The 24173-nt window shown below is 38.9% G+C and overlaps 1 protein-coding gene across 1 annotated transcript in view; it reads right to left on the bottom strand.

Annotated features, from left to right (window-relative positions):
* Positions 1 to 24173, bottom strand: part of Dscam1 (Down syndrome cell adhesion molecule 1) — a gene marked incomplete in the record, with an annotated part of 1133347 nt that overhangs the window by 106955 nt on the left and 1002219 nt on the right. Inside the window, 1 exon segment of the mRNA XM_070098007.1 lies at positions 1297 to 1457. Within this exon segment, the coding sequence (XP_069954108.1) occupies positions 1297 to 1457 (161 nt within the window).

Below are 24173 nucleotides of genomic sequence, written 5' to 3'. Positions count from 1 at the left end.
TTTCACTTGGTCTGCTTCAATTACTGGGATGGCCCAAACCATTTATTTATTTATTATTATTTCTACATGATATTTAGTTGTACAAAAGAAATACAGTGGTTGAGTGTACATGCCGAAAGCCCCTAGTATGCAGAGCATTGTGGGCAGGCTTAAAATTAACTTAAGATTAACTAAGTAATGATATATTCAGTGGTAAAAATACAGTAAACAAATTACATGAAGTACAAATGAGTATTTCAAATAAGAGGCTTTATAGTTGTACAAATTTGTAGCACCTTTGATGAGTTACTGAGCATTCATTCTTGGTTATATTTAAATATCCATAAAATAGAGAAAGTATTATATAGGAGAGGCTTGGGGATGTGATTAATGAACAGAGGGTAAGTTGTTTTAGTTGCTGGAATACCTACATTTATTTTGGACTCTGTTTTTAACCCTTAAACTGTCCAAATGCATATCTACGTTCATGTGCGTAGCGCTCCGGCCTTTATTTTCTCCATTTGAAAGCATGTAAAAAAAAAAAAAATAGATCTATTTTCGAAGTGCTACACATGTGAATGTAGATCTACATTTGGACACTTTAAGGGCTAAAGTGGAATTTGTTGAATTTTGTGTAAAATGGCCAAATTACTAACTTTTGTGCACTTTATAGGGTAGCTTTGATAGTTGAATGGGCAGTTTCTTAAACTCAGTTGATAAAAAAGAAGGCATGCTACACACACACACACACACACACAAACAAACAAACACACCACACACACGCCCGTACTTATAGAGCGTCATTTCCTTCGGAGAAAGATTCTCTACCATTTCAGAAGACCCCTGCAACCTCAACTAGGTGAGTACGTACGTACACACACACACACACACACACACACGCACACGCGTGCGCGCGCGCACACACACACACACACACACACACACACCCACACACACCCACACACACACACACACACACACACACACCCACACACACACCCACACACACCCACACACACCCACACACACCCACACACACCCACACACACCCACACACACCCACACACACCCACACACACACCCACCTGTACTTATAGAGCATCATTTCCTTCGGAAAAAGATTCTCTACCATTTCAGAAGAAAATTTTTATTTGAAAAATTGCCATACTGTCAGCACTTTTAATTTCATGGGTCGTGACAGTGAAAGGGTTAATTATTATACAAAAGAGGCTAAAATTAGATATTTCATTCCCCAAAGTCTTAGCACAGAGCAAACATTGCCATACAGTCACTTCATCTCATAAACACCACACCTACCATACTTCGAGAAGCAGGAGAATTTACGAAGTTTTGTTGAGATCCATGGCCATTCTGGTAGGGAAATGTCTGGAAGTTATTGCCAGCCTGCTGGGGGTCCATTTCTTCACGGAATCCAAGAAGATGGAACGTAGCATATGGACAGATTTCATCATCTCCACCTAAATGTTTTAATACATTGTCAAAAATCAGGAGCATAACTAAGGTTTCACACAAAAAAAGAATAAAACTAGACTCAGTCATTTAAATTGCTGTCAAATAGTTTGTAATTGTGATGCTTTCAATATTTGGCAATTATACTAAATACAATTATAACATTTGAAATAAAGTTATAGTTCATTTCATGGAATCCTGCAAGTAAAAGATACTGTCAAAGTTTCTGGCTTCCAGTGCAGACTGAAGACTTTTTTTTAATGTATAAATATATTATTTGCAATTTCTTTTGTCATTTAATTTTTTTTTATCCTTATCAACCTTCAACAGCCACTAGTTAATTCAATCATAAATCATAAAAATATTTCTGAGAAATCAGTATAGCAACTATTAAATGACAATTACTACAGTAAACCCTTGACAAAATGGAATATGAAAATTACAGTGGAACCTCGGTTTTCATATGCCCTAGTTGGAGAAAATTCTTGGAGAACATTCTGTATAAAATGTACTTTTTTATTAATATTTTTGGGTGTCCTGAATGGAACCAATTAATCCATTCCAGACACCCCAAAATATCAACAAAAAATGCATTTAATAGAGAATTTTCTCCAACTAGGGCATACGAAAACTGAGGTTCCACTGTATAGGCAAAATCCACTGGGTAAATTCTCAATGTTTATTGCAGTATATCTGTAAATTGGGTGTACATCACTGTACTGTGTATACACTAAAGTACTGTAGTGCACTTCTTTAATATTTCAATTTAATGGTCATCCCCTATTAGTCCATTATATCTGAGGGTTACTGTATAGAGACCAGAAAGTGGCACGTGTCAGAAACCTGAGACTCCCTGTAAGAGCAACTGGACAATACTCAACGAGAAAGTGTCTCACACATTAATAGAAAGTCGATGCTAACTAAAATATTACTTCAGCTATAACATGGATTAGAGAGGAAGAGAAGCTCAAATTAAATTTTTATCTAAATGATAAATGCAAAATTCAATTGTGTACATTTATTAGACGAGTCTAACAAATATCAATAAACACAAGAGTTCAAAACCTTCATTTTGATCTATCATTGTAAAGCACGCACTTAAAAATATTTCAGTATCATGTACGTATATTAAAAATAATATCAAATTTTAAGCTCTATATTACAAAAATTAAAAGGCTATATTAAGCATAAAATAAGAAAAATAAATTTAACTTGTTTTGCTTGTAATTTCCAGCATTTGTTTTACTGACTGTTACTTAATTCATTCAATTATGTAAGTGTTATATATTATAGCTGATATGGTAAAACAAAAATACTTATATAGTATATATATAATGCAAGACAACCATGTAGGGAGTTGAATGATAGCTCTAGGCCTTTAGTGTTGCAATCAACACAATCAGGAGCTTGCAATGTTGGAGAAAAGAGAAGGAAGTCTAAGAATTTATATATAATATATATATTATTCTGGCATGGTACTGTATTATAAATGATGCATGGGTCACTCAGGTTAAGAACCATTAGGTGTGACAATTAACCCTTTCAGTATCAGTCTCATTGTATCACGGCTTTGAAGTCAGTGTCGGTCACGTAGCATGATGCCATGAGCTCAGCTCACCCAGATAAGCTGTGAGCAGTAAATCTGGGCCTAGATACGAGAGGATGGGTCTATACGGTAAATGTGCACTATATAAAAAAAAATCCTGCAGCACGCGGTGTATAATGAGAAAAAAAGACTGCGACTGTGTTTTTGGTTTAAAACAGTGACTTCGCTGTGTATTATCAAATTTTTTTTATGGTTGTATTCTCTGTTTCTTGGTCTCGTACGATAGATACAGAGATGATTTTGATTAGTTTCAAGACTTAAAGTAGCTTGAAACTGAGCTCAAAGTAGCAGAAATGTTCGATTTTTGCTGATATTCCAGAGGACACAAATGATGTTAACTTTGCGAGAGCATAATTCCACCAAATTTCATACTTTTGTTTTCATTACCTTTCGTAAGATAATTTTTTTTTCAATTCTTCGACCCTGAGAGCAAGTTTGAGAGCAGGGGTCTTGACACTGAAAGGGTTAAATGAATGAATGATCATGTGGACACATATTTGTCCATGTCTAAGAGGTATGTTGGTTAGCCACAACTTCCTGTCCATCGTAGATCAATTTGACTTCCATGGTTTCATTTATTGGAGATCAGAAAGAGAGACTGCAAGACACAGAGGTCACACTGATAGCAACAGGAGAAGCTTTAGCACAGTCCACTGCTCATCACAAAGGAAATCCCAGTTCTGTAGACTTGACAGTAGCCAGAAGTGTCTAGTCACACTGGTGTCCTAGACAGAAGGTTAGCTGATCACGTGTTCCTCTACTGAGTAATTGGGCACCATCTAAAGTTTTCACAACTCATTCACTAAGAAAGGAGAATATTGAGAAGAATTTCACCATTCGTTATCAACGGCCATGTTAACAACTCTCATCTGACATTTCATGGGATCAGTCCCCAGTGCTCTTTACATACATTTGCTCACATGTGACATTATACCAGATAGGTTTTTCATCACATATGGAATGTTTGTTATTGTATCTTGAAGAAATGAATGTGTAAGACACAGCTGTGTAAAAGTTGTGTAATTTGAAAATTAACCAAAGTATGTAAATGCAATTCAGAAAAGGCATTTCCATCATTATTTGTAAGTTTAAAACTGAACTAATGTATAATAATAATAATAATAATAATAATAATAATAATAATAATAATACATTTAAAACACTTTTTTTTCTTTTACTTTCAGTGTGGCCCAAGTCATACATGCACCAAGCCCACAAATAATATTGTTCTCAAATGCAGGGTAATCAATAATATATTATCCAAACTTTTGTACATAAGCTTAAAACATGCAATTGGTCCTTTACCTATATCAGACAAACTGACAGCAACTGACCAAAACAGATATGTAGCAGAGTAAGTTTTTACTGTAGGTCAGACTGATCACTTTCATTTAACACTTCATTCTCCTCAGCCTTCATTTTCCTTTAAATGCTAGTATTTTTTTTTAAAACTTCATGGTAACTAGCAGTGCACACTTCATGAAATATATTGTTTAAAAAATATTTTATTTTTCTCCTTGAATAACATGTACCCCATATACATATCCATACCAATAATTAAATACCTAAATTTCTACACTAAAATCTTGCAGCTCAGATCTAATCCTTGGGCACTAAATTTCTGGCTGCTATAGATTACAGTATTATACAGTCATACCTAAACTTAAGACTTCCTAATTTTAGGACATATGGTTCAATTATATTAACCCCTATGTTCAAATCTTCATCTCAGTTTTTGAACTTTCTCCATAACTTGATAATGATCCAGTGTGTTTACAGTCTTTAACAATTTGTTACTCAATGCACCACACTCTTGTGGTAATTTTACTGCCAACTCGCACCCAAAATCCCAAACTAGTAAGTAATAGGTAAAGTAACAAAAGGTGACTGTTCAGAAAAAAAAATAAGTGCTCTGGTACCCTGCATCAGAATTCATGATAATCTATTGTAAAATGTTAACACTTCTAAATTTTTGAGTTTAAATGTTTAATACTATGCTATTTAATGTCCTCTGTTGATTTTATGACAAAACCAATAGGAGCAGTTTTTACAATTTGACATGTTGTTGGAGGGTGAGGACGGTAACATTTATGAAAGGATTCATGAAAAATGGTTAGATGGAGGTGGGAAGTACAGTGCCTGCACTCTGAAGGATGGGTGGAGGTGGAAAGTAGTGCCCACACTCTGAAGGATGGGTGGAAGTGGAAAGTAGTGCCTGCACTCTGAAGGATGGGTGGAAGTGGGAAACACAGTGCCTGCACTCTGAAGGATGGGTGGTAGTGGGAAGTACAGTGCCTGCACTCTGAAGGATGGGTGGATGTGGGAAGTACATTGCATACACTCTGAAGGATGGGTGGATGAGGGAAGTACATTGCCTACACTCTGAAGGATGGGTGGATGTGGGAAGTACATTGCCTACACTCTGAAGGATGGGTGGATGTGGTAAGTACATTGCCTACACTCTGAAGGATGGGTGGATGTGGGAAGTACAGTGCCTGCACTCTGGAGGATGGGTGGATGTGGGAAGTACAGTGCCTGCACTCTGGAGGATGGGTGGATGTAGGAAGTACAGTGTCTGCACTCTGAAGGATGGGTGGTGGTGGGAAGTACAGTGCCTGCACTCTGAAGGATGGGTGGAAGTGGGAAGTACAGTGCCTGCACTCTGAAGGATGGGTGGAAGTGGGAAGTACAGTGCCTGCACTCTGAAGGATGGGTGGAGGTGGAAAGTAGTGCCTGCACTCTGAAGGATGGGTGGAAGTGGGAAGCCACAGTGCCTGCACTATGAAGGATGGGTGGTAGTGGGAAGTACAGTGCCTACACTCTGAAGGATGGGTGGATGTGGGAAGTACAGTGCCTGCATTCTGGAGGATGGGTGGATGTGGGAAGTACAGTGCCTGCACTCTGGAGGATGGGTGGATGTGGGAAGTACAGTGTCTGCACTCTGAAGGATGGGTGGTGGTGGGAGGTACAGTGCCTGCACTCTGAAGGATGGGTGGAGGTGGAAAGTAGTGCCTGCACTCTGAAGGATGGGTGGAAGTGGGAAACACAGTGCCTGCACTATGAAGGATGGATGGTAGTGGGAAGTAGAGTGCCTACACCCTGAAGGATGGGTGGATGTGGGAAGTACAGTGCCTGCACTCTGGAGGATGGGTGGAGGTGGGAAGTACAGTGTCTGCACTCTGGAGGATGGGTGGAGGTGGGAAGTATAGTGCCTGCACTCTGAAGCATGGGTGGATGTGGGAAGTACAGTGCCTGCACTCTGAAGGATGGGTGGAGGTGGGAAGTACAGTGCCTGCACTCTGAAGGATGGGTGGTGGTGGGAAGTAGTGCCTGCACTCTGAAGTATGGGTTATCATCATCTATACAGCTTATTTATCTATCACAATTCATCTAATATGACATAATAAACAATATAAATAACACAGAAACCTGATACATACTCTAGAATGAATAAAATGTCATTATGTGACAAGTGGAGGTGGCCACAAACGCTCCTGCATTGTTGTGGTAATCACTGCCATCTAGTGGCCTTTCAAAGCCGTCTATTATTATAATTACGTGTATTTTACAGTACAGTATAGTACATTATTATTATACATGTATTATTATTATTATGTTTACTATTATTATTATATGTACAGTGGTACCTCGGGATACGAACTTAATTAGTTCCAGAAGGCTGTTCGAGTGCCAATACCGAATAAATTTGTTCCCATAGGAATAATGTAAATTAGATTAATCCATTTCCAACCCCCACAAATACACTTACAAAATCACTTACAAAAATAAACTTACATAATTGTTCAGGTTTTGAGAAGTTCGTATCCCGAGGTACCACCGTGTTATTATTATTATTATTATAATATAAATTTGTAGTTTTTATTCACACAAAAAATAGAAGATTTACTGTTATGCAGACTACTGCATTATTGTAATAATTGTATAAATAATGTCAACCCATTCATGACTGAATATTGGAATGGACAGTGACATCATTTGTTTACTCTTGAACATCACCAAAGAATCGAACATTTCTGCTACTTTGAGCTCATTTTCAAGGTACTTTTCATTGTGAAACCAATCGAAATTATATCTATTTCTGTAATATATCTTCCATTCTATCAAATGAGACCAAAAAAATGAGAATACAACCATAAAAACCATACGAAAGTACCGCTAAGGGGCGGCTAATGGCTGAGAAGTGAACTCCGTTATTTATGGTCCGATTTCTTTCATTTTTGGTTTATGTTAAGAAGCATCTTTCCATCATACATTGCCCAAGTTTCAATTAGATATTCCAACAAACAAATGAGATCCAATTCCCTAGATCAAGAGCAAGAGCCCCTCACCAGTGTCAAGGAACGTCCCTTGAGGCCCACTCGCATCTGGAAGCAAAAAATCAACTGAGCAACTGCTCTTATCTCGAAAAACTCGCACATGGATGCACTTGTAAGTAAGATTCCACTATTATCATGTATCTTTCTCTCCTCCGCTACAATGAGTACATGTTCAAGACTTGAAGGCCTCCCCAGTAACTTAGGTGCTTTACTGGCTCAATGTGAGTCGTAAATGATCTCTGTATTTGTTCCAGCTCTGATATTTCTCCTGCTTTGAATGGGGCCATCAGCACTGAGCAGTATTCTAAATGAGGAAGCACTAGCGATTTGAAGAGTATCACCACTGGCATTATTTCCCTTCTTTTGAAAGTTCTTAATACCCACCCTGTCATCTTCCTGGCTGTCGTGATCTTTGTTTTTTTTATGGTCTTTAAAAGAAAGGTCAGCTGACATAATTATTCCCAGGTCTTTTACGTGTTCCTTTCGTTCTATTTGGTGACCCTCTTGAGTTTTGTATATGTATAGTGTTCCTTTTGTGTTCTTCATTCTTTCCATACCTAAGCAGCTGGAACTTTTTCAGTGTCTTCTACTGTACTGACTTTCATGTTTATTTTAGTGTTATCTGCAAATGATAATACAAAAGTGTGATGGGTGTTTTTATCTATGTCTGCTATGAGGATGAGAAACAGCAGAGGTGCTAGGACAGTGCCTTGGGGCACTGAGCTTTTTACTTTGCTGATGCTGGATCTTGCTCTGTTCACTATTACTTTTTGTGTTCTGTGTGTTAGGAACCTGAAAATCCATCTGCTTATCTTCCCCATAATGCCCATGGCCCTCATTTTGTGCTCTATCACCCCATTATCACATTTTTCAAATGCCTTTGCACAATCTGTGGAAATCACATCTGTATTTTGGTAGTCTTCCAACACCTCCGTAATTCTGTCATAATGGTTCAGTAGCTGTGACAGGCATGATCATCCTTCTCTAAAACAATGCTGGTTGTGCTGGTCCATGAAATATATAATCTGCTGTCTCATCATTCTTTCGAAGATTTTTATGATGTGAGAAGTTAGGGCTACCTTCCTTATGCAAAGGAGCTATGTCTGCACTCTTTAAGGCCTCCAGTATTTCATCTAGATATAAGCTCTTTCTCCAAAGAATACTGAGGGCTTGTGCTAGTAGTACTTAGCACTTCTTTATAAATAGGGCATTCCAGGTGCTGAGTGAGTAGCATGTTATCCATTTCTTTTCTGAAATCTATGGGATCTGTACTAATGTCAGTTAGTTGGTCAGCGTGGCCTTCTGTTGGAGTGAAAAATGTTTCTGCATTTTCTACTTGCTGTCAAAGTGACACTTTCCCGTTCTCAAAATGTTTGCACATTTTCTGTTGTGTTTATTCAAGCAAGCTCTCCCATATAGGCACATACCTTTTACATAGTATCTGCAAATGTTCTGACTGACAATATTTACTGATTTTGTGTCTTTCCCAAGTTCTGCAACCTGATCTGAATTCTCCTTTCTTTCATCAAGGTGTATTTCTTCCCTTTTTTCATTTTCATTGTTCTTGTTCTAGCTTTCTCCCTTTCCTTTTTCTCAACGTTATGTACCCATGTTTTGATTTTTTCTGACTTGCTCTGAATGACGTTCTCCACTCTTATTTCAACGCCTTTCTCTTTACTTTTATTTTTGCTTTCTCCCCTTTTTGTTGTTCCTTACCCTTTGTTTTCCACTCTTTGTATATATCTGGCAAGCTCCTTAGGAACTTTCTTATGCTTTCTAGATTTTCAATTTTCAGTACATCCAGAAATGTCTTTCCTATTTTAGGTCATTTTTTGTGGTTCTCATGGTTGAATTAAACTTTTCTACATGATATAAGGGATGTTTTACCACATTCACAATCAATACCCCTAATATTTCTTCCAAAAAATTTTTCATATATACAACAGATCTTATTTCTAGCCATGTTCACTTCCATTTATCTTATCCTGGGCAGTTTTATGTGGTGGGTGGTGGGCTGGGATTGTAGGTGCTAGGTGGTGGTAGGAAGTACAGTGCCTGCACTCTGAAGGATGGGTGGTGGTAGGAAGTACAGTGCCTGCACTCTGAAGGATGGGTGGTGGTAGGAAGTACAGTGCCTGAACTCTGAAGGATGGATGGGGATTTTGCAATTCAGAAGGTTATCTGAGCTGTGATGCTAGCACACCTCTGGCAAGATAGTGACTGAATTAATGACAGTGAAAGTGTTTCTCGATTGACCTAAAAAAACTAGAAACACTACCTTGGTAGGTAAAGGTTGATGTGTTATTAATATAATAATACTATGATAATAAAAATAATTATGATTGTTTAAATATTGAAAAATGGGTCTGAGCATGAGCTCTACGGACATATTCTTCAAGGGAGGTGCACCATGATGCTTGGGAGGACTCTACACAAGCCTCCATGACTTGTGTACATTTATGGTGTAAATGCTTAACCCCTTGGGTTTAGCACTTTCCCCATAAATATAGTAATGGTAGTAAATAATAATAATGATAAGACCAACATGCATCAGATGTTCGAAACGTAAAGTAACGCGATGAACACCTCATGCTCTTGCTCAATGGTTTATCTTTGAGCCTTGCCATATATATAAAATTATGAGAAGTAAAAAGTGATTTGTTTGACTTAAATTGTTCAGAAAAATATTCGAAGTGAAGGAATACTATACTGTTATTATAATATAATACAGTATAGTGCATAAATTTTTATTAGGTGACCTTATGTATTCAGGTTGTAAAATTTACCTTGTAGTCAAGTTATAACACAATGCCTTCAAAACTTACTAACCAATGTTCAAAGTAACAGGGTAACACTTTCCTCAGATGAAATATAACCATGGCCCAAGAAAGTCAATTAGGTTAGTAATGAAAATAAATGATAGCTAAAAGACTAACAAACATTCTATATATTTACTTAATTTAGTCAGGGTTAAGTCATTTACAAAGATAATCTATTAACAATTAAACAGTATTATCTTAAAAGTTTACAAGTCAGTATATTTAGTAAGTGTACAGGATATACACACTTATTTTACACACTAAACAAATTTGTAAGTATATATCACATTAATGCAACAGTGATGACCACTGAATGCCAGACCCAGCATAAATTATGATATTTCTATTTAAACTTTAAATCATACTTAACACTGTATGCAAATGCTTATATAAGCCAACATTACTTACCATTTTTATATGGAGCAGGAACTAAACTGTACATGCCATGCACAAACAGGAAAACTATACATACCATGCACCAATACCTAAACAAGAAATACTTAAAAGTGCATATTAGAAAGGAGTCAATGTACATACGTGTTTTTTCTAGGTAAAGAACTGAGAACGGAAGGTTGGATATCATATCAAACTTAGAACACATTTTAAATGGTTAATATAGTGACATCAATTATTTATAATGATAGCTTGTAAAAAATAGTTAAAATTTATTTTTCTAAATTATTAATATGTACCACATGCAATTTACCTTTACTGTATTTTTTATAAGGTTTCCTCAAATTTATATTGTTAATTATCATTACACATCCTAGTACCCAAAATTATGCCAAAAACTATTTTCATGAATTTTCTATTCAGTAAGTATACATCGCACAGAGTAGTTGTAACTCACTTCAACAATAAGTGTAAAGCATATGATCAACTAAATTATATTAACCAAGGAAACGTATAATGAAGCGAGAAATGGAAGAGATAAAAAAAAAAGACAAGAAAAAATGGACTAATCTAAAAGGGGTAAACTTTAAATTCTTAATGCATTGTGCTAAGTTCGAGAAAGTAGGTAAAATAACTGAACATGTGAACCAAGCCTGCACCTCTCTGAATGACAGGCATACATGCTGTCCCTCATATTGGGCACCATTATTATTATTATAATCAAAAAGAAGTGCTAAGCCACAAGGGCTATACAGCAAATATTGGGCACCAAAAGTCAGAGAAATTCGTCTGAATTAAATGCCTACATTTGCTTCCAAATGGTTGTGGCTTGCATTATAAAGATTTCTGAAAGTCCATCTGACAATGCATTGCAGGTATTCATGCATTAAACCTTTTGCCACACCATGCTATCCTTGCAATTAGTTACCAGTGTCATTTTGTTAGATAAAATTGAAAGTGCTCCTGCTACTCATATGAACATTCTACATAACTTTTAAGAAGACAAGATTATAAAGGCTGTATGTCTGACACATTTTTTTTTTTTGTAAAAACATGTTTATACAGGGACCCCAACTTACAACATTAATGTGTTCCAGAAAATTCATCGTAAGCCAGTTGTTCAGTATTTGGAGCCAGTTATCACACACAAATCTGTTACAATCGGAGAGTCATTCCTGAGCCATAATATTCTACATTTAACATCAGTTATTTTTTCCAAAGAATTTTTCCCAATATTTTAAAGTTTAGTTATGTTCATTTACAATTAAAATTAAACATTGTTTAATTAATGTATACATGTTAGTTAAACAGAGGAGAGGTACAATGCAGTATAAATTACAGTGCAGTACAGATTTTTCGAGGCAGGCAGCAATTGAACTGTCTCACTTTTTTTTTTTAAATTCTCACTGTCCTATTCACTCCCACCCTCTCTTAACATTATATTTAACACAAATACACTGTACATATGCTCTCACTTCATTGCTCTGATTAAGCATGAGAGGAATGGGGTGACAATTGTGTAGGGGCCAGCAGCAGCTAGATTGCCTCCTATTTCTTTACCCTCTCTCTCACTCTCTGTTTTTCTCTTGCATCTATGTAACAATACTCTCTTTTTCTCTTGAATCTATGTAACAATATGTAACATATGCTCACCACTTCCTCACTGCTGTGGTTGAGTGTTGTGTGGGAGGAATTGATAGTAGTGGTGGTGGTAGCAGCAGTAGTAGTAGTAGTAGTAGTAGTGGTAATGACTGGTAAATAGTTATAACATTTATTCAGAACAAACGTATTAGTACACATAATTGAAGCTAATAAAACCACCTTAAAAGTTGTCAGAGAGTTTCGATGTTGCACAAAATACCTACCAGTTGTGACTCAAAGATTTAAAACCTTTACGTTCTTGTTAATGGTTGGATGAGAGTTCGACTTCCTTAGCATAGCCCAGTAGGCCTTCAGTAGTAGTAATAATAATAATAATAATAACAACTTAAATATTAACTTGCTTACAGTCCAACAGCATATCAAATCATGAAAACCACTTGCCTCCACTCCTATCCAGCACACTCACACAAGCCTATTGGATGTCCAAGCCCCAGCACTCAAAACCTCTTTCTTCCAACCTTTTGTAGGATAACCCCTACCCCTCTTTCCCTCCACCCCAGATTTATATGATCATCCTTATCATAATTTATAATTCTTAAGCAATCTCAGTTGAACAATTGCAGGTGCTTTGTACATGCGTAGAGCTGCTTCACCCATTCTGGTTTGCTGCAGTAAACATACACAAAGTATGAATACATTTAGTAAAAACTGTATGTTCTCTGGTATAGCTCAACTGCATTAATAGGTTAACCCTTAGCATTCTGCCAAAAGTATCCTTAATTTTTCATATATCTCCTGTGTAAGGCTCCTCTGGTTTTTCAGGGATTTTAAATGGGATCAGATGATTCTGATGTGAAATAAATTCTAAGCGAAACTTGGAAAAATTGCCAAAAAAAAAAAAAAATAGTAACATAACTTTACAGTATTAGTTACAAAAACAGAAAACTACTACTATGGCAAACTACTGCCTCATGCTAGGCAGATCATACTCTTATCTAGCTATTACACGAGAACAGAGCACTTCAATATTCCTACTGGCTCATGCTAGGCAGGCTCTACTCATACCCAATCATTACATAAGTATAGAGGAGCTCAGCAGCAAGTCCATGCTAGGCACTCCCTACTTGCATCCAACACACACATTTGTTTGGCAGAGATTGGTAATGTGTAATTTATTATTTAGATTGGAGGAACCAAGGCATTAATTTATATTATACGATACTTACTACCTATGTATACCACAGAATAAGTATCTGTTGCACTGTATACTGAATTATAATGCTAGTCTTTTTAATAAACATGTTACATTAATTAAACAATATTTAATAGTATTCATAAGTGAAAAGAAACAGTATGGTTCAAGAAGTCAAAAACCAGTATTGCAGTAAAAAATGAGTAAGACACGTGTTGGACAATTGAAATGTTGTGCCTACACAGTAGGCTTCCTCAGTCAAATACAGTGGACACAGCAGAAGCAGTGGAGATGCAAAGATGATACAATCAGCCCATCAACCTTGAAGTGGTGCATTTGAAATGGTCAGTCCCTCAGATTTAAGAAGAATTCAGCACCATAGTCCTGAACAATGCAAAGCTGAAGAATAACAATGGAGATGTGACTGCTTCTGCTGTCTCTTCTGTATTTGCCTGAAAAAGCCTGTGTAGGCAACACATTTCAACAATGAAGACACCCAACCTCTCCACATCTCAACATGTCTCTTACTCATCTAATTGTCAGTATTACATATCATTTACATCATAATACTGGTCAAAGTAGCTCAATAGGCAGGCTTAGGAACCATGAATTTACCTTTGCAAGCACAAATTTGTGTGTGTGTGTGTGTGTGTGTGTGTGTGTGTGTGTGTGTGTGTGTGTGTGTGTGTGTGTGTGTGTGTGTGTGTGTGTGTGTGTGTGTGTGTGTGTGTGCACGTGTACGTACTCGCCTATTTGTGGTTGCAGGGGTTGAGTCATAGCTCCTGGCCCCGCCACTTCACTGATTGCTACTAGGTCCTCTCCCTGCTCCATGAGCTTTATCAAACCTCATCTTAAAACTATGTATGGTTTCTGCCTCCACTACATCACTTTCTAGGCTATTCCACTTCCTGACAACTCTATGACTGAAGAAATACTCCCTAACATCCCTTTGACTCGTCTGAGTCTTCAACTTCCAATTGTGACCTCTTGTTTCTGTGTCCCATCTCTGGAACATTCTCTCTTTGTCCACCCTGACTATTCTGCACAGTATTTTATATGTCATTATCATATCTCCCCTGACCCTCCTGTCCTCCAGTGTTGTCAGGCCAATTTCCCTTAACCTTTCTTTGTAGGACAATCCCCTTAGCTCTTGGACTAGTTGCAAACCTTTGCACTTTCTCTAATTTCTTAACGTGCTTGACCAGGTGTGGATTCCAAACTGGTGCTGCATACTCCAGTATGGGCCTGATGTATATGGTGTACAGAATCTTGAACGATTCCTTACTGAGGTACCGGAACGCTATCCTTAGGTTTACCAGACACCCATATGCTGCAGCAGTTATCTGACATGCACCTCAGGATATGTGCTTGGTATTATACTCATCCCCAGGATCTTTTTTCTTGAGTGAAGTTTGCAGTCTTTGGCCACCTAGACTATACTCTGTCTGTGGTCTTCTTTGCCCTTCCCCGATCTTCATGACTTTGCATTTGGCAGGGTTAAATTCCAGAAGCCGGTTGCTGGACCAGGCTTGGAGCCTGTCCAGGTCTCTTTGTAGCCCTGCCTGATCCTCGAATGATTTGATTCTCCTCATTAACTTCACATCATCTGCAAAAAATGACACTTCTGAGTCTATCCCTCTGTTATGTCATTCACATATACCAAAAACAGCACAGGTCCTAGGACTGACCCCTGTGGAACCCCGCCTGTCACAGGCGCCCACTCTGACACCTCGTCATGTACCATGACATGTTGCCTCCCTGTCAGATATTCTCTGATCCACTGCAGTGCCTTTTCTGTTGTGTCTGATCCTCTAGCTTTTGCATTAACCTTTGTGAGGAACTGTGTCGAAGGCCTTCTTGCAGTCCAAGAAAATGCAGTCTATCCACCCCTCTCACTCTTGTCTTACTTCTGTCACCTTGTCATAAAACTCCAGTAGGTTTGTGACACAGGATTTTCCTTCCCTGAAACCATGCTGGTTGTCGATTATATGCTTGTTTCTTTCCAGGTGCTCCACCACTCTCCTCCTGATGATGATCTTTATGACTTTGCATACTATACACGTTAGTGACACAGGTCTGTAGTTTAATGCCTCATGCCTGTCTCCTTTTTTAAAAACTGGGACTACATTTGCCATCTTCCATACCTTAGGTAATTGTCCAGTTTCAATTTAAGTGAAGATCTTTGTTAGTGGCATACACAGGATCTCTGCTCCCTCTCTAAGAACCTAACAAGAGATGTCTGGTCTCACTGCCTTTGAGGTATCAAGTTCACATAGCAACTTCTTCACCTCCTCCTCAGTTATGTGTACCTCATCCAACACTTGTTGGTGTACCTCCCTGTTCTGAATTCCTGGAGTCCTACCTGTTTCCACTGTAAATACTTCTTTAAATTTCATGTTGAGCTCCTCACATACCTCTTGGTCGTTTCTTGTGAACTTCCTCAGTCTGATTACCTGGTCCTTGACTGTTGTTTTCCTCCTGATGTGGCTATACAACAGCTTTGGGTCAGACTCGACTTTCGATGCTATGTCATTTTCATATTGTTGCTGAGCCTCCCTTATTTGTGCATATTCATTTCTGGCTCTTTGGCTGATCTCTCTATTTTCATGGGTCCTTTGTCTTCCATACCTTTTCCATTCTCTAGTGCACCTAGTTCTTGCCTCCCTACACCTTCGGGTGAACCAAGGACTCGTTCTGGACTTCCCATTATTTCTGTTTCCCTTGGGAACAAACTTCTCCTCTGCCTCCTTGCATTTTGTTGTCACATAGTCCATCATTTCTTTTACTGGTTTTCCTGCCAGTTCTCTCTCCCACTGAACATCTTGCAGGAAGTTCCTCATGCCTGTGTAGTTGCCCCTTTTGTAGTTTGGTTTTTCCTGTCCTATTCCTTCTGCTCTCATCACTTGTGGCTCAACTATGTAATCAAAGCACAACCACATGATCACTAGCTCCAAGGGGCCTTTCATACGTGATATCATTGATGTCCGAACTACTCAAGGTTAAGACTAGGTCCAGTCTTGCTGGATCATCCTCACCTCTCTCTTTCTGGTAGTATCTCTAACATGTTGATGCATGAGGTTTCCCAGTACCACACCCATCATCTTGGTTCTCCATGTTTCGGGACCCCCATGGGGCTCCAGGTTTTCCCAGTCAATCTCCTTGTGATTGAGATCCCCCATAACTAGTAACTTTGCTCCCCCCATGTGAGCTCTTCTGGCCACCTCGGCTAGTGTTTCGACCATTGCTCTGTTGCTCTCATCGTATTCTTCTCATGGCCTCCTGCAGTTTTGTGGCAGGTTGTACATTACTGCAATTACCACCTTATGGCCCTCAGACTGGATTGTTCCTACTAAGTAGTCCCTTTCGCACATTCCATCCATTTCCTTGAATCCCCACCGGTTTTTAATGAGCATTGCAACTCCTCCTCCCCCTCTCCTCCCTCTATCTTTCCTGAGGATTTGATATCCGGGTGGAAAGATTACATCTGTTATCCTGGTGAGTTTCATTTCTGCGAGTGCTATTATGTCTGGGGATGTCTCCTTGATTCTGTCATGGCACTCTTCACACTTATTTGTTATTCCCTCTGCATTTGTATACCAAACCTTCAACTTCTTTTCTAAAACTGTGGTCGGGGGGGGGGGGGGGGATTGGGGAAGTGGGAGACCTGATAGGGAACTATGGGTGGTTGCTGTGAGGGTGGAGTTTGTAATGTATGTGTACTCACCTATTTGTGGTTGCAGGGGTTGAGTCATAGCTCCTGGCCCTGCCTCTTCACTGATTGCTACTGGGTCCTCTCTCCCTGCTCCACGAGCTTTATCAAACCTCGTCATAAAACTATGTATGGTTCCCACCTCCACTACGTCACTTTCCAGGCTATTCCATTGCCTGACAACTCTGAAGAAATACTTCCTAACATCCCTTTGACTCATCTGAGTCTTCCACTTCCAATTGTGACCTCTTGTTCCTGTGTCCCATCTCTGGAACATCCTGTCTTTGTCCACCTTGTCTATTCCGTGGAGTATTTTATATGTCGTTATCATGTCTCCCCTGACCCTCCTGTCCTCCGGTGTCATCAGGCCGATTTCTCTTAACCTTTCTTCATAGGACAATCCCCTTAGCTCTGGGACTACTCTTGTTGTAAACCTTTGCACTTTCTCTTATTTCTTGATGTGCTTGACAAGGTGTGGATTCCAAACTGTTGCTGCATACTCCAGTATGGGCCTGACATAAATGGTGAACAGAGTCTTGAACAATTCCTTACTGAGGTATTGGAATGCTATCTTTAGGTTTGCCAGATGCCTGTACGCTGCAGCAGTTATCTGACTGATGTGTGCCTCAGGAGATGTGCTCGGTGTTATACTCGCCCCAAGATCTTTTTCCTTGAGTGAGGTTTGCAGTCTTTGGCCACCTAGACTATACTGAGTCTGCGGTCTTCTTTGCCCTTCCCTAATCTTTATGACTTTGCATTTGGCAGAGTTAAATTCAAGGAGCCAGTTGCTGGACCAGGCTTGTAGCCTGTCCAGGTCTCTTTGTAGTCCTGCCTGATCCTCGACCGATATGATTCTCCTCATTAACTTCGCATCATCTGCAAACAAGGACACTTCTGAGTCTATCCCTTCCGTTATGTCATTCACATATACCAAAAACAGTACAGGACCTAGGACTGACCCCTGTGGAACCCCGCTTGTGTCTGTGTGTGTGTGTGTGTCTGTCTGTGTACTCACATAGTTGTGGTTGCAGGGGTTGAGTCACAGCTCCTGGCCCTGCCTCTTCACTGGCTGCTACCACCTGCTCCATGAGCTTTATCATACCTCTTCTTAGAGCTATGTATGGATCCAGCCTGCACTACATCACTTCCCAGACTATTCCACTTCCTGACAACTCTGTAACTGAAGAAATACTTCCTAACATCCCTGTAATTCATCCGAGTCTTCAACTTCCAAATGTGACCCCTTGTTGCTGTGTCACATCTCTGGAACATCCTCTGTCCACCTTGTCGATTCCTCTCAGTATTTTATATGTCGTTATCATGTCCCCCCATCTCTCCTGTCCTCCAGTGTTGTCAGGTAGATTTCCCTTAACCTCTCCTTGTAGGACATACCCCTTAGCTCCGAGACTAGTCTTATTGCAAACCTTTGCACTTTCTCTAGTTTCCTTATGTGCTTGGCTAGGTGTGGGTTCCAAACAGGTGCTGCATATTCCAATATGGGTCTAACGTATACAGTGTACAGGGTCCTGAATGATTCCTTGTTAAGATGTTGGAATGCTGTTCTTGGGTTTGCTAGGCTCCTGTACGCTGCAGCAGTTATTTGATTGATGTGCACCTCAGGAGATGTCCCCGGTGTTATACTCACCCCAAGATCCTTTTCCTTGAATGAGGTTTACAGTCTCTGACTGCAAAGACTGTACTCTGTCTGCGGTCTTCTTTGCCCTTCCCAATCTTCATGACTTTGCACTTAGTGGGGCTGAGCTCCAGGAGCCAGTTGCTGGATCAGGCCTGCAGCCTGTCCAGATCCCCTTGTAGTTCTGCCTGGTCCTCATCCAATTGGATTCTATTCATCAACTTCACATCATCTGCAAACAGGGACACTTCGGATTCTATTCCTTCCGTTGTGTCATTCACAAATACGTATGAGAAACAGCACCAGTCTTAGGACTGACCTCTGTGGAGCCCTGTTCATCACAGGCACCCACTCTGACACCTCGCCATGTACCATGACCCGCTGTTGTCTTCCTGACAGGTATTCCTGATCCATTCTAGTGCCTTCTCTGTTATCCCTGCCTGGTCCTTCAGCCTTTGCACTAATCTCTTGTGTGGAACTGTGTCAAACACCTTACAATCCAAGAAAATGCAATCTACCCACCCCTCTCTTGTCTTACTGCTGTCAACCTGTCATAAAATTCCAGTAGGTTTGTGACACAGGATTTCCCATCCCTGAAACCGTGCTGGCTGTCACTGATAAGCTCATTCCTTTCTAGGTGCTCAACCACTCTTCTCCTGATAATCTTCTCCATGACTTTACATACTATACATGTCAGACACACATGTCTGTAGTTTAATGCTTCGTGCATGTGTGTGTGTGTGTGTGTGTGTGTGTGTGTGTGTGTGTGTGTGTGTGTGTGTGTGTATATATCACACAATGTATATATATATACACAATACATATATATATATACACACACACATGTACAGTAAGGCCCCGCTTTACGGCGTTCCGCTAATACGGCGATGCCAAATTATGACCAAAATTTGCAATATGGTAAGCGGTCTTTTAAATATGGCGCCCCCCACCCAGTTTGTTTACATTTTCTGTGACCACATCTATTATGTCAGGAAACTTTCCAAAATTTCAGGCGTTTTAAAGTTACAGCATATTTTATATGTACTCTGATAATTATACTTATGTGTACCTGTACCTAAATATACTTACACTGTGCTGGTGTGCAGGTACACATTAAAATCGCTAAGTCTCTCTCTACTCATGACGCCAATACTACGCAATAATAATCACTCTTGGGCACACTAAATGTCTTATTTTACATCAATACAGTGGACCCCCGCATAACGATTACCTCTGAATGCGACCAATTATGTAAGTGTATTTATGTAAGTGTATTTATGTAAGTGCGTTTGTACGTGTATGTTTGGGGGTCTGAAATGGACTAATCTACTTCACAATATTTCTTATGGGAACAAATTCGGTCAGTACTGGCACCTGAACATACTTCTGGAGTGAAAAAATATCGTTAACCGGGGGTCCACTGTATAGGCATTTTCATTAATCCATCTATGATATTCTCCTCAAAATTATATATGAAACCCATTACATAGCATATAAACATGATATATACACTCAGAATAAAAATTGATGTAAATATGAGATTTGTTTACAAAGCAGCTGTGTAGGTAGTGTCGGAAGAATTATGTTTTCTCTAGTCAAACACTGGGGGATAACTGTAGAAAAATATTCTTTTCATATGCCTTTACTCTATGTATAGCAATTCATGACCCTTGTGGGTTTAGTGCTTTTTATAATAAATAGTAATAATAATAATTATTATTATTATTATTATCTTCATTCACTCAAAAAATGGTGTGTTGCTGTTTGTTTATTCTGAACTAATTTGTACAACTTGTACACAATGTAAGAGTATTTGTATTGTGAGGTAATTATTAAAATAAAAAAATATTGAGGTAAATGTTCTACAAACTCTTACAAATGGACATGAATGAACTAAAAGTAGACACATATTAATACGCATTTATTTCGTCTGACCAAGTGATCGTCCACTACCTGTTCAGTTTGTGTTCTTACATTGTCTCAACTCTGTATCTCGTTCTCTCTCTCGTTCACTCTTTCGTTAACTAGTTGGCTCTCAATGATGATGGCGTCTAAGGTTAGCTGTAATAAAAAGAGAAGTCGTAATCCTCTTGCTTTAAGTGCCAAGTTAGAGGATGATGGTGTGCCATTCTGATTTTATTCAATAAACACCCTGCCACTCACCTCTCACACACTAATATTAATATTTTAAGGTAAGTAATAAGTGTACTCTGTGTGTATCTTACCTTTTATTGTGTTTTTAATGCCTATTTCTATTGCTAACTTAATATAAGTTAGTGTAAACTTGTTATCTGGCATTTATTGCATATTTTACATGCTCTGATAATAATACTTGTGGAGCCGGGTGGAGGGACAACATTACGTTTTCTCTGCTCAGCCATCAGAGAAAACGTGTATGAATCTGCGTTTGGCCCAGCCACTCCCCCACTCCGCTTTTGTTTACAATTTTCGGCATGAATTATTCATTACTTCTACCTTCGTTTATGATGGCATCTATAGGTAGTTGTTAGAAATGATTAAATTCAGTGAACAAGGCATGTTGATGTTAATAATATGGCTCTGGGCCACAGTGTAGGTAGCCGGTAGGTGTAGCCCAGGCTATACCTACCGGCTACCTACACTGACTTTATACAAATAAATACTACTCCCCTCTCTTCCTACATTAAGACTACACATATTTTAAGGTAAATAATGAGTACTGTATGTGCATTTTACCTCTCTGGGATGTTTTAAATATCGTATATTAAGTTTGAGACGGGGAGCCAGTGCTACCTACACCTGGGCTACCTGCACCTGACTTCCTACAAATAAATACTACTACTCACCTCTCTCCCTACATTAAGATTACAAATACTTTAAGATAAGTAATGAATTTACTGTGACTGTATTTTACTTTGTGTGTTTTTAATGCCTAGTTCTATTACTAACTTAATATAATTTAGTGTAAACTTGTTGTCTGGCAGTTATATGCATTTATAAATGGAAAAAAATGGAGTTCTGCCTTCCGGCGATGTCTGCTTTCCGGCGACAGCCTGGAACCTAACCCGCCGTATAAGTGGGGCCCTACTGTATATATACACACACACACATGTATATATATACACAATGTATATATGTATACACACATTATATATATATATATATATATACACACACACATATAGATATATATATATATATATATATATATATATATATATATATTTTTTTTCAACAAGTTGGTCGTCTCCCACCGAGGCAGGGTGACCCAAAAAAGAAAGAAAATCCCCAAAAAGAAAATACTTTCATCATCATTCAACACTTTCACCACACTCACACATTATCACTGCTTTTGCAGAGGTGTTCAGAATACAACAGTTTAGAAGCATATACGTATAAAGATACACAACATATCCCTCCAAACTGCCAATATCCCAAACCCCTCCTTTAACCCTTTGACTGTTTTCGACGTATAAATACGTCTTACGAGCCAATGTTTCTGACGTATATATACTCAATAATTCTAGCGGCTTCAAATCAAGTGGGAGAAAGCTGGTAGGCCCACATGTGAGAGAATGGGTCTGTGTGGTCAGTGTGCACCACATAAAAAAAATCCTGCAGCACACATTGCGTAATGAGAAAAAAAAAACTCTGATCGTTTTTTTGGAATAAAACGCCGACTTTGAGGTGTATTTTCGTATAGTATTTATCGTTGTATTCGCGTTTTCATGGTCTTAGGTGATAAAATGGAAAACATATTACAGAAATAGAGATGATTTTCATTACTTTTACGATGAAAACGACCTTGAAACTGAGCTCAAAGTAGCGGAAATGTTCGATTTTTACCAATGTTCAAGAGTACATAAATCACACCACACGTCCAATACACGTCAACTGGGGAGTCTAATATTCTTTCACTAGTGCACTGATATTATTTATACCATTTTTACAATAATGCAGTCGTCTGCATAACAGTAAATTTTGCATTTTTTTGTATGAATAAAAAATCAAAATAGAAAGCAATAATAATATAAGAGGGGCCTAGAGATGTGACTAATGAACAGAGCATATGTTATTTTAGTGCCACGAATGTCTACCTTGTTTATTCTGGACCCTATTTTGAAATTGGCATCTTTTTTATTTTGCGTGAAATTGGCCAAATTGCCAATTTCTGACCACCATATTGGGTAGTCCAAATTAGTAAATGGGAGGTTTCTTGTACTCAGCTGATAGATAAAATGGAGTTCTAAAGAAATAGCTATGAGTTTGGTCAACTGGAACAATGGAATTGGCTGAAAATTGGGCTCAAATTCGGCGAAATCGCCGATACGCATATGTCGCCGAGACCACTAACTTTGCGGGAGCATAATTCCACGAGTTTTCGACCAAATTTCGAACTTTTGGTGTCATTACCATCGGGAAAAGATTCTCTATCATTTCATAAGAAAAAATAATTTTTTTTTTTTTCAAAAATTGAGCGACATAGAATGACAGTTTCAGAGAGGGGCCTGAAACAGTCAAAGGGTTAAAGTGCAGGCATTGTACTTCCCATTTCCAGGACTCAAGTCCGACTATATGAAAATAACCGGTTTCCCTGAATCCCTTCACTAAATATTACCCTGCTCACACTCCAACAGATCGTCAGGTCCCAAGTATCATTCGTCTCCATTCACTCCTATCTAACACGCTCATGCACGCTTGCTGGAAGTCCAAGCCCCTCGCCCACAAAACCTCCTTTACCCCCTCTTTCCAACCCTTTCAAGGACGACCCCTACCCCTCTTTCCTTCCCCTATAGATTTATATGCTTTCCATGTCATTCTACTTTGATCCATTCTCTCTAAATGACCAAACCACCTCAACAACCCCTCTTCTGCCCTCTGACTAATGCTTTTATTAACTCCACACCTTCTCCTAATTTCCACACTCCGAATTTTCTGCATAATATTTACACCACACATTGCCCTTAGACAGGACATCTCCACTGCCTCCAACTGTCTCCTCGCTGCTGCATTTACCACCCAAGCTTCACATCCATATAAGAGTGTTGGTACTACTATACTTTCATACATTCCCTTCTTTGCCTCCATAGATAACGTTTTTTGACACCACATATACCTCAACGCACGACTCACCTGTTTTCCCTCATCAATTCTATGATTAACCTCATCCTTCATAAATCCATCCGCCAACACGTCAACTCCCAAGTATCTGAAAACATTCACTTCTTCCATACTCCTCCTCCCCAATTTGATATCCAATTTTTCTTTATCTAAATCATTTGATACCCTCATCACCTTACTCTTTTCTATGTTCACTTTCAACTTTCTACCTTTACACACATTCTCAAACTCATCCACTAACCTTTGCAATTTTTCTTTAGAATCTCCCATAAGCACAGTATCATCAGCAAAGAGTAACTGTGTCAATTCCCATTTTGAATTTGATTCCCCATA

Source organism: Cherax quadricarinatus, chromosome 4 (assembly GCF_038502225.1).
Source record: "Cherax quadricarinatus isolate ZL_2023a chromosome 4, ASM3850222v1, whole genome shotgun sequence".
NCBI lineage: Eukaryota > Metazoa > Arthropoda > Malacostraca > Decapoda > Parastacidae > Cherax > Cherax quadricarinatus.
This window is presented reverse-complemented; position numbering and strand designations above follow the sequence as displayed.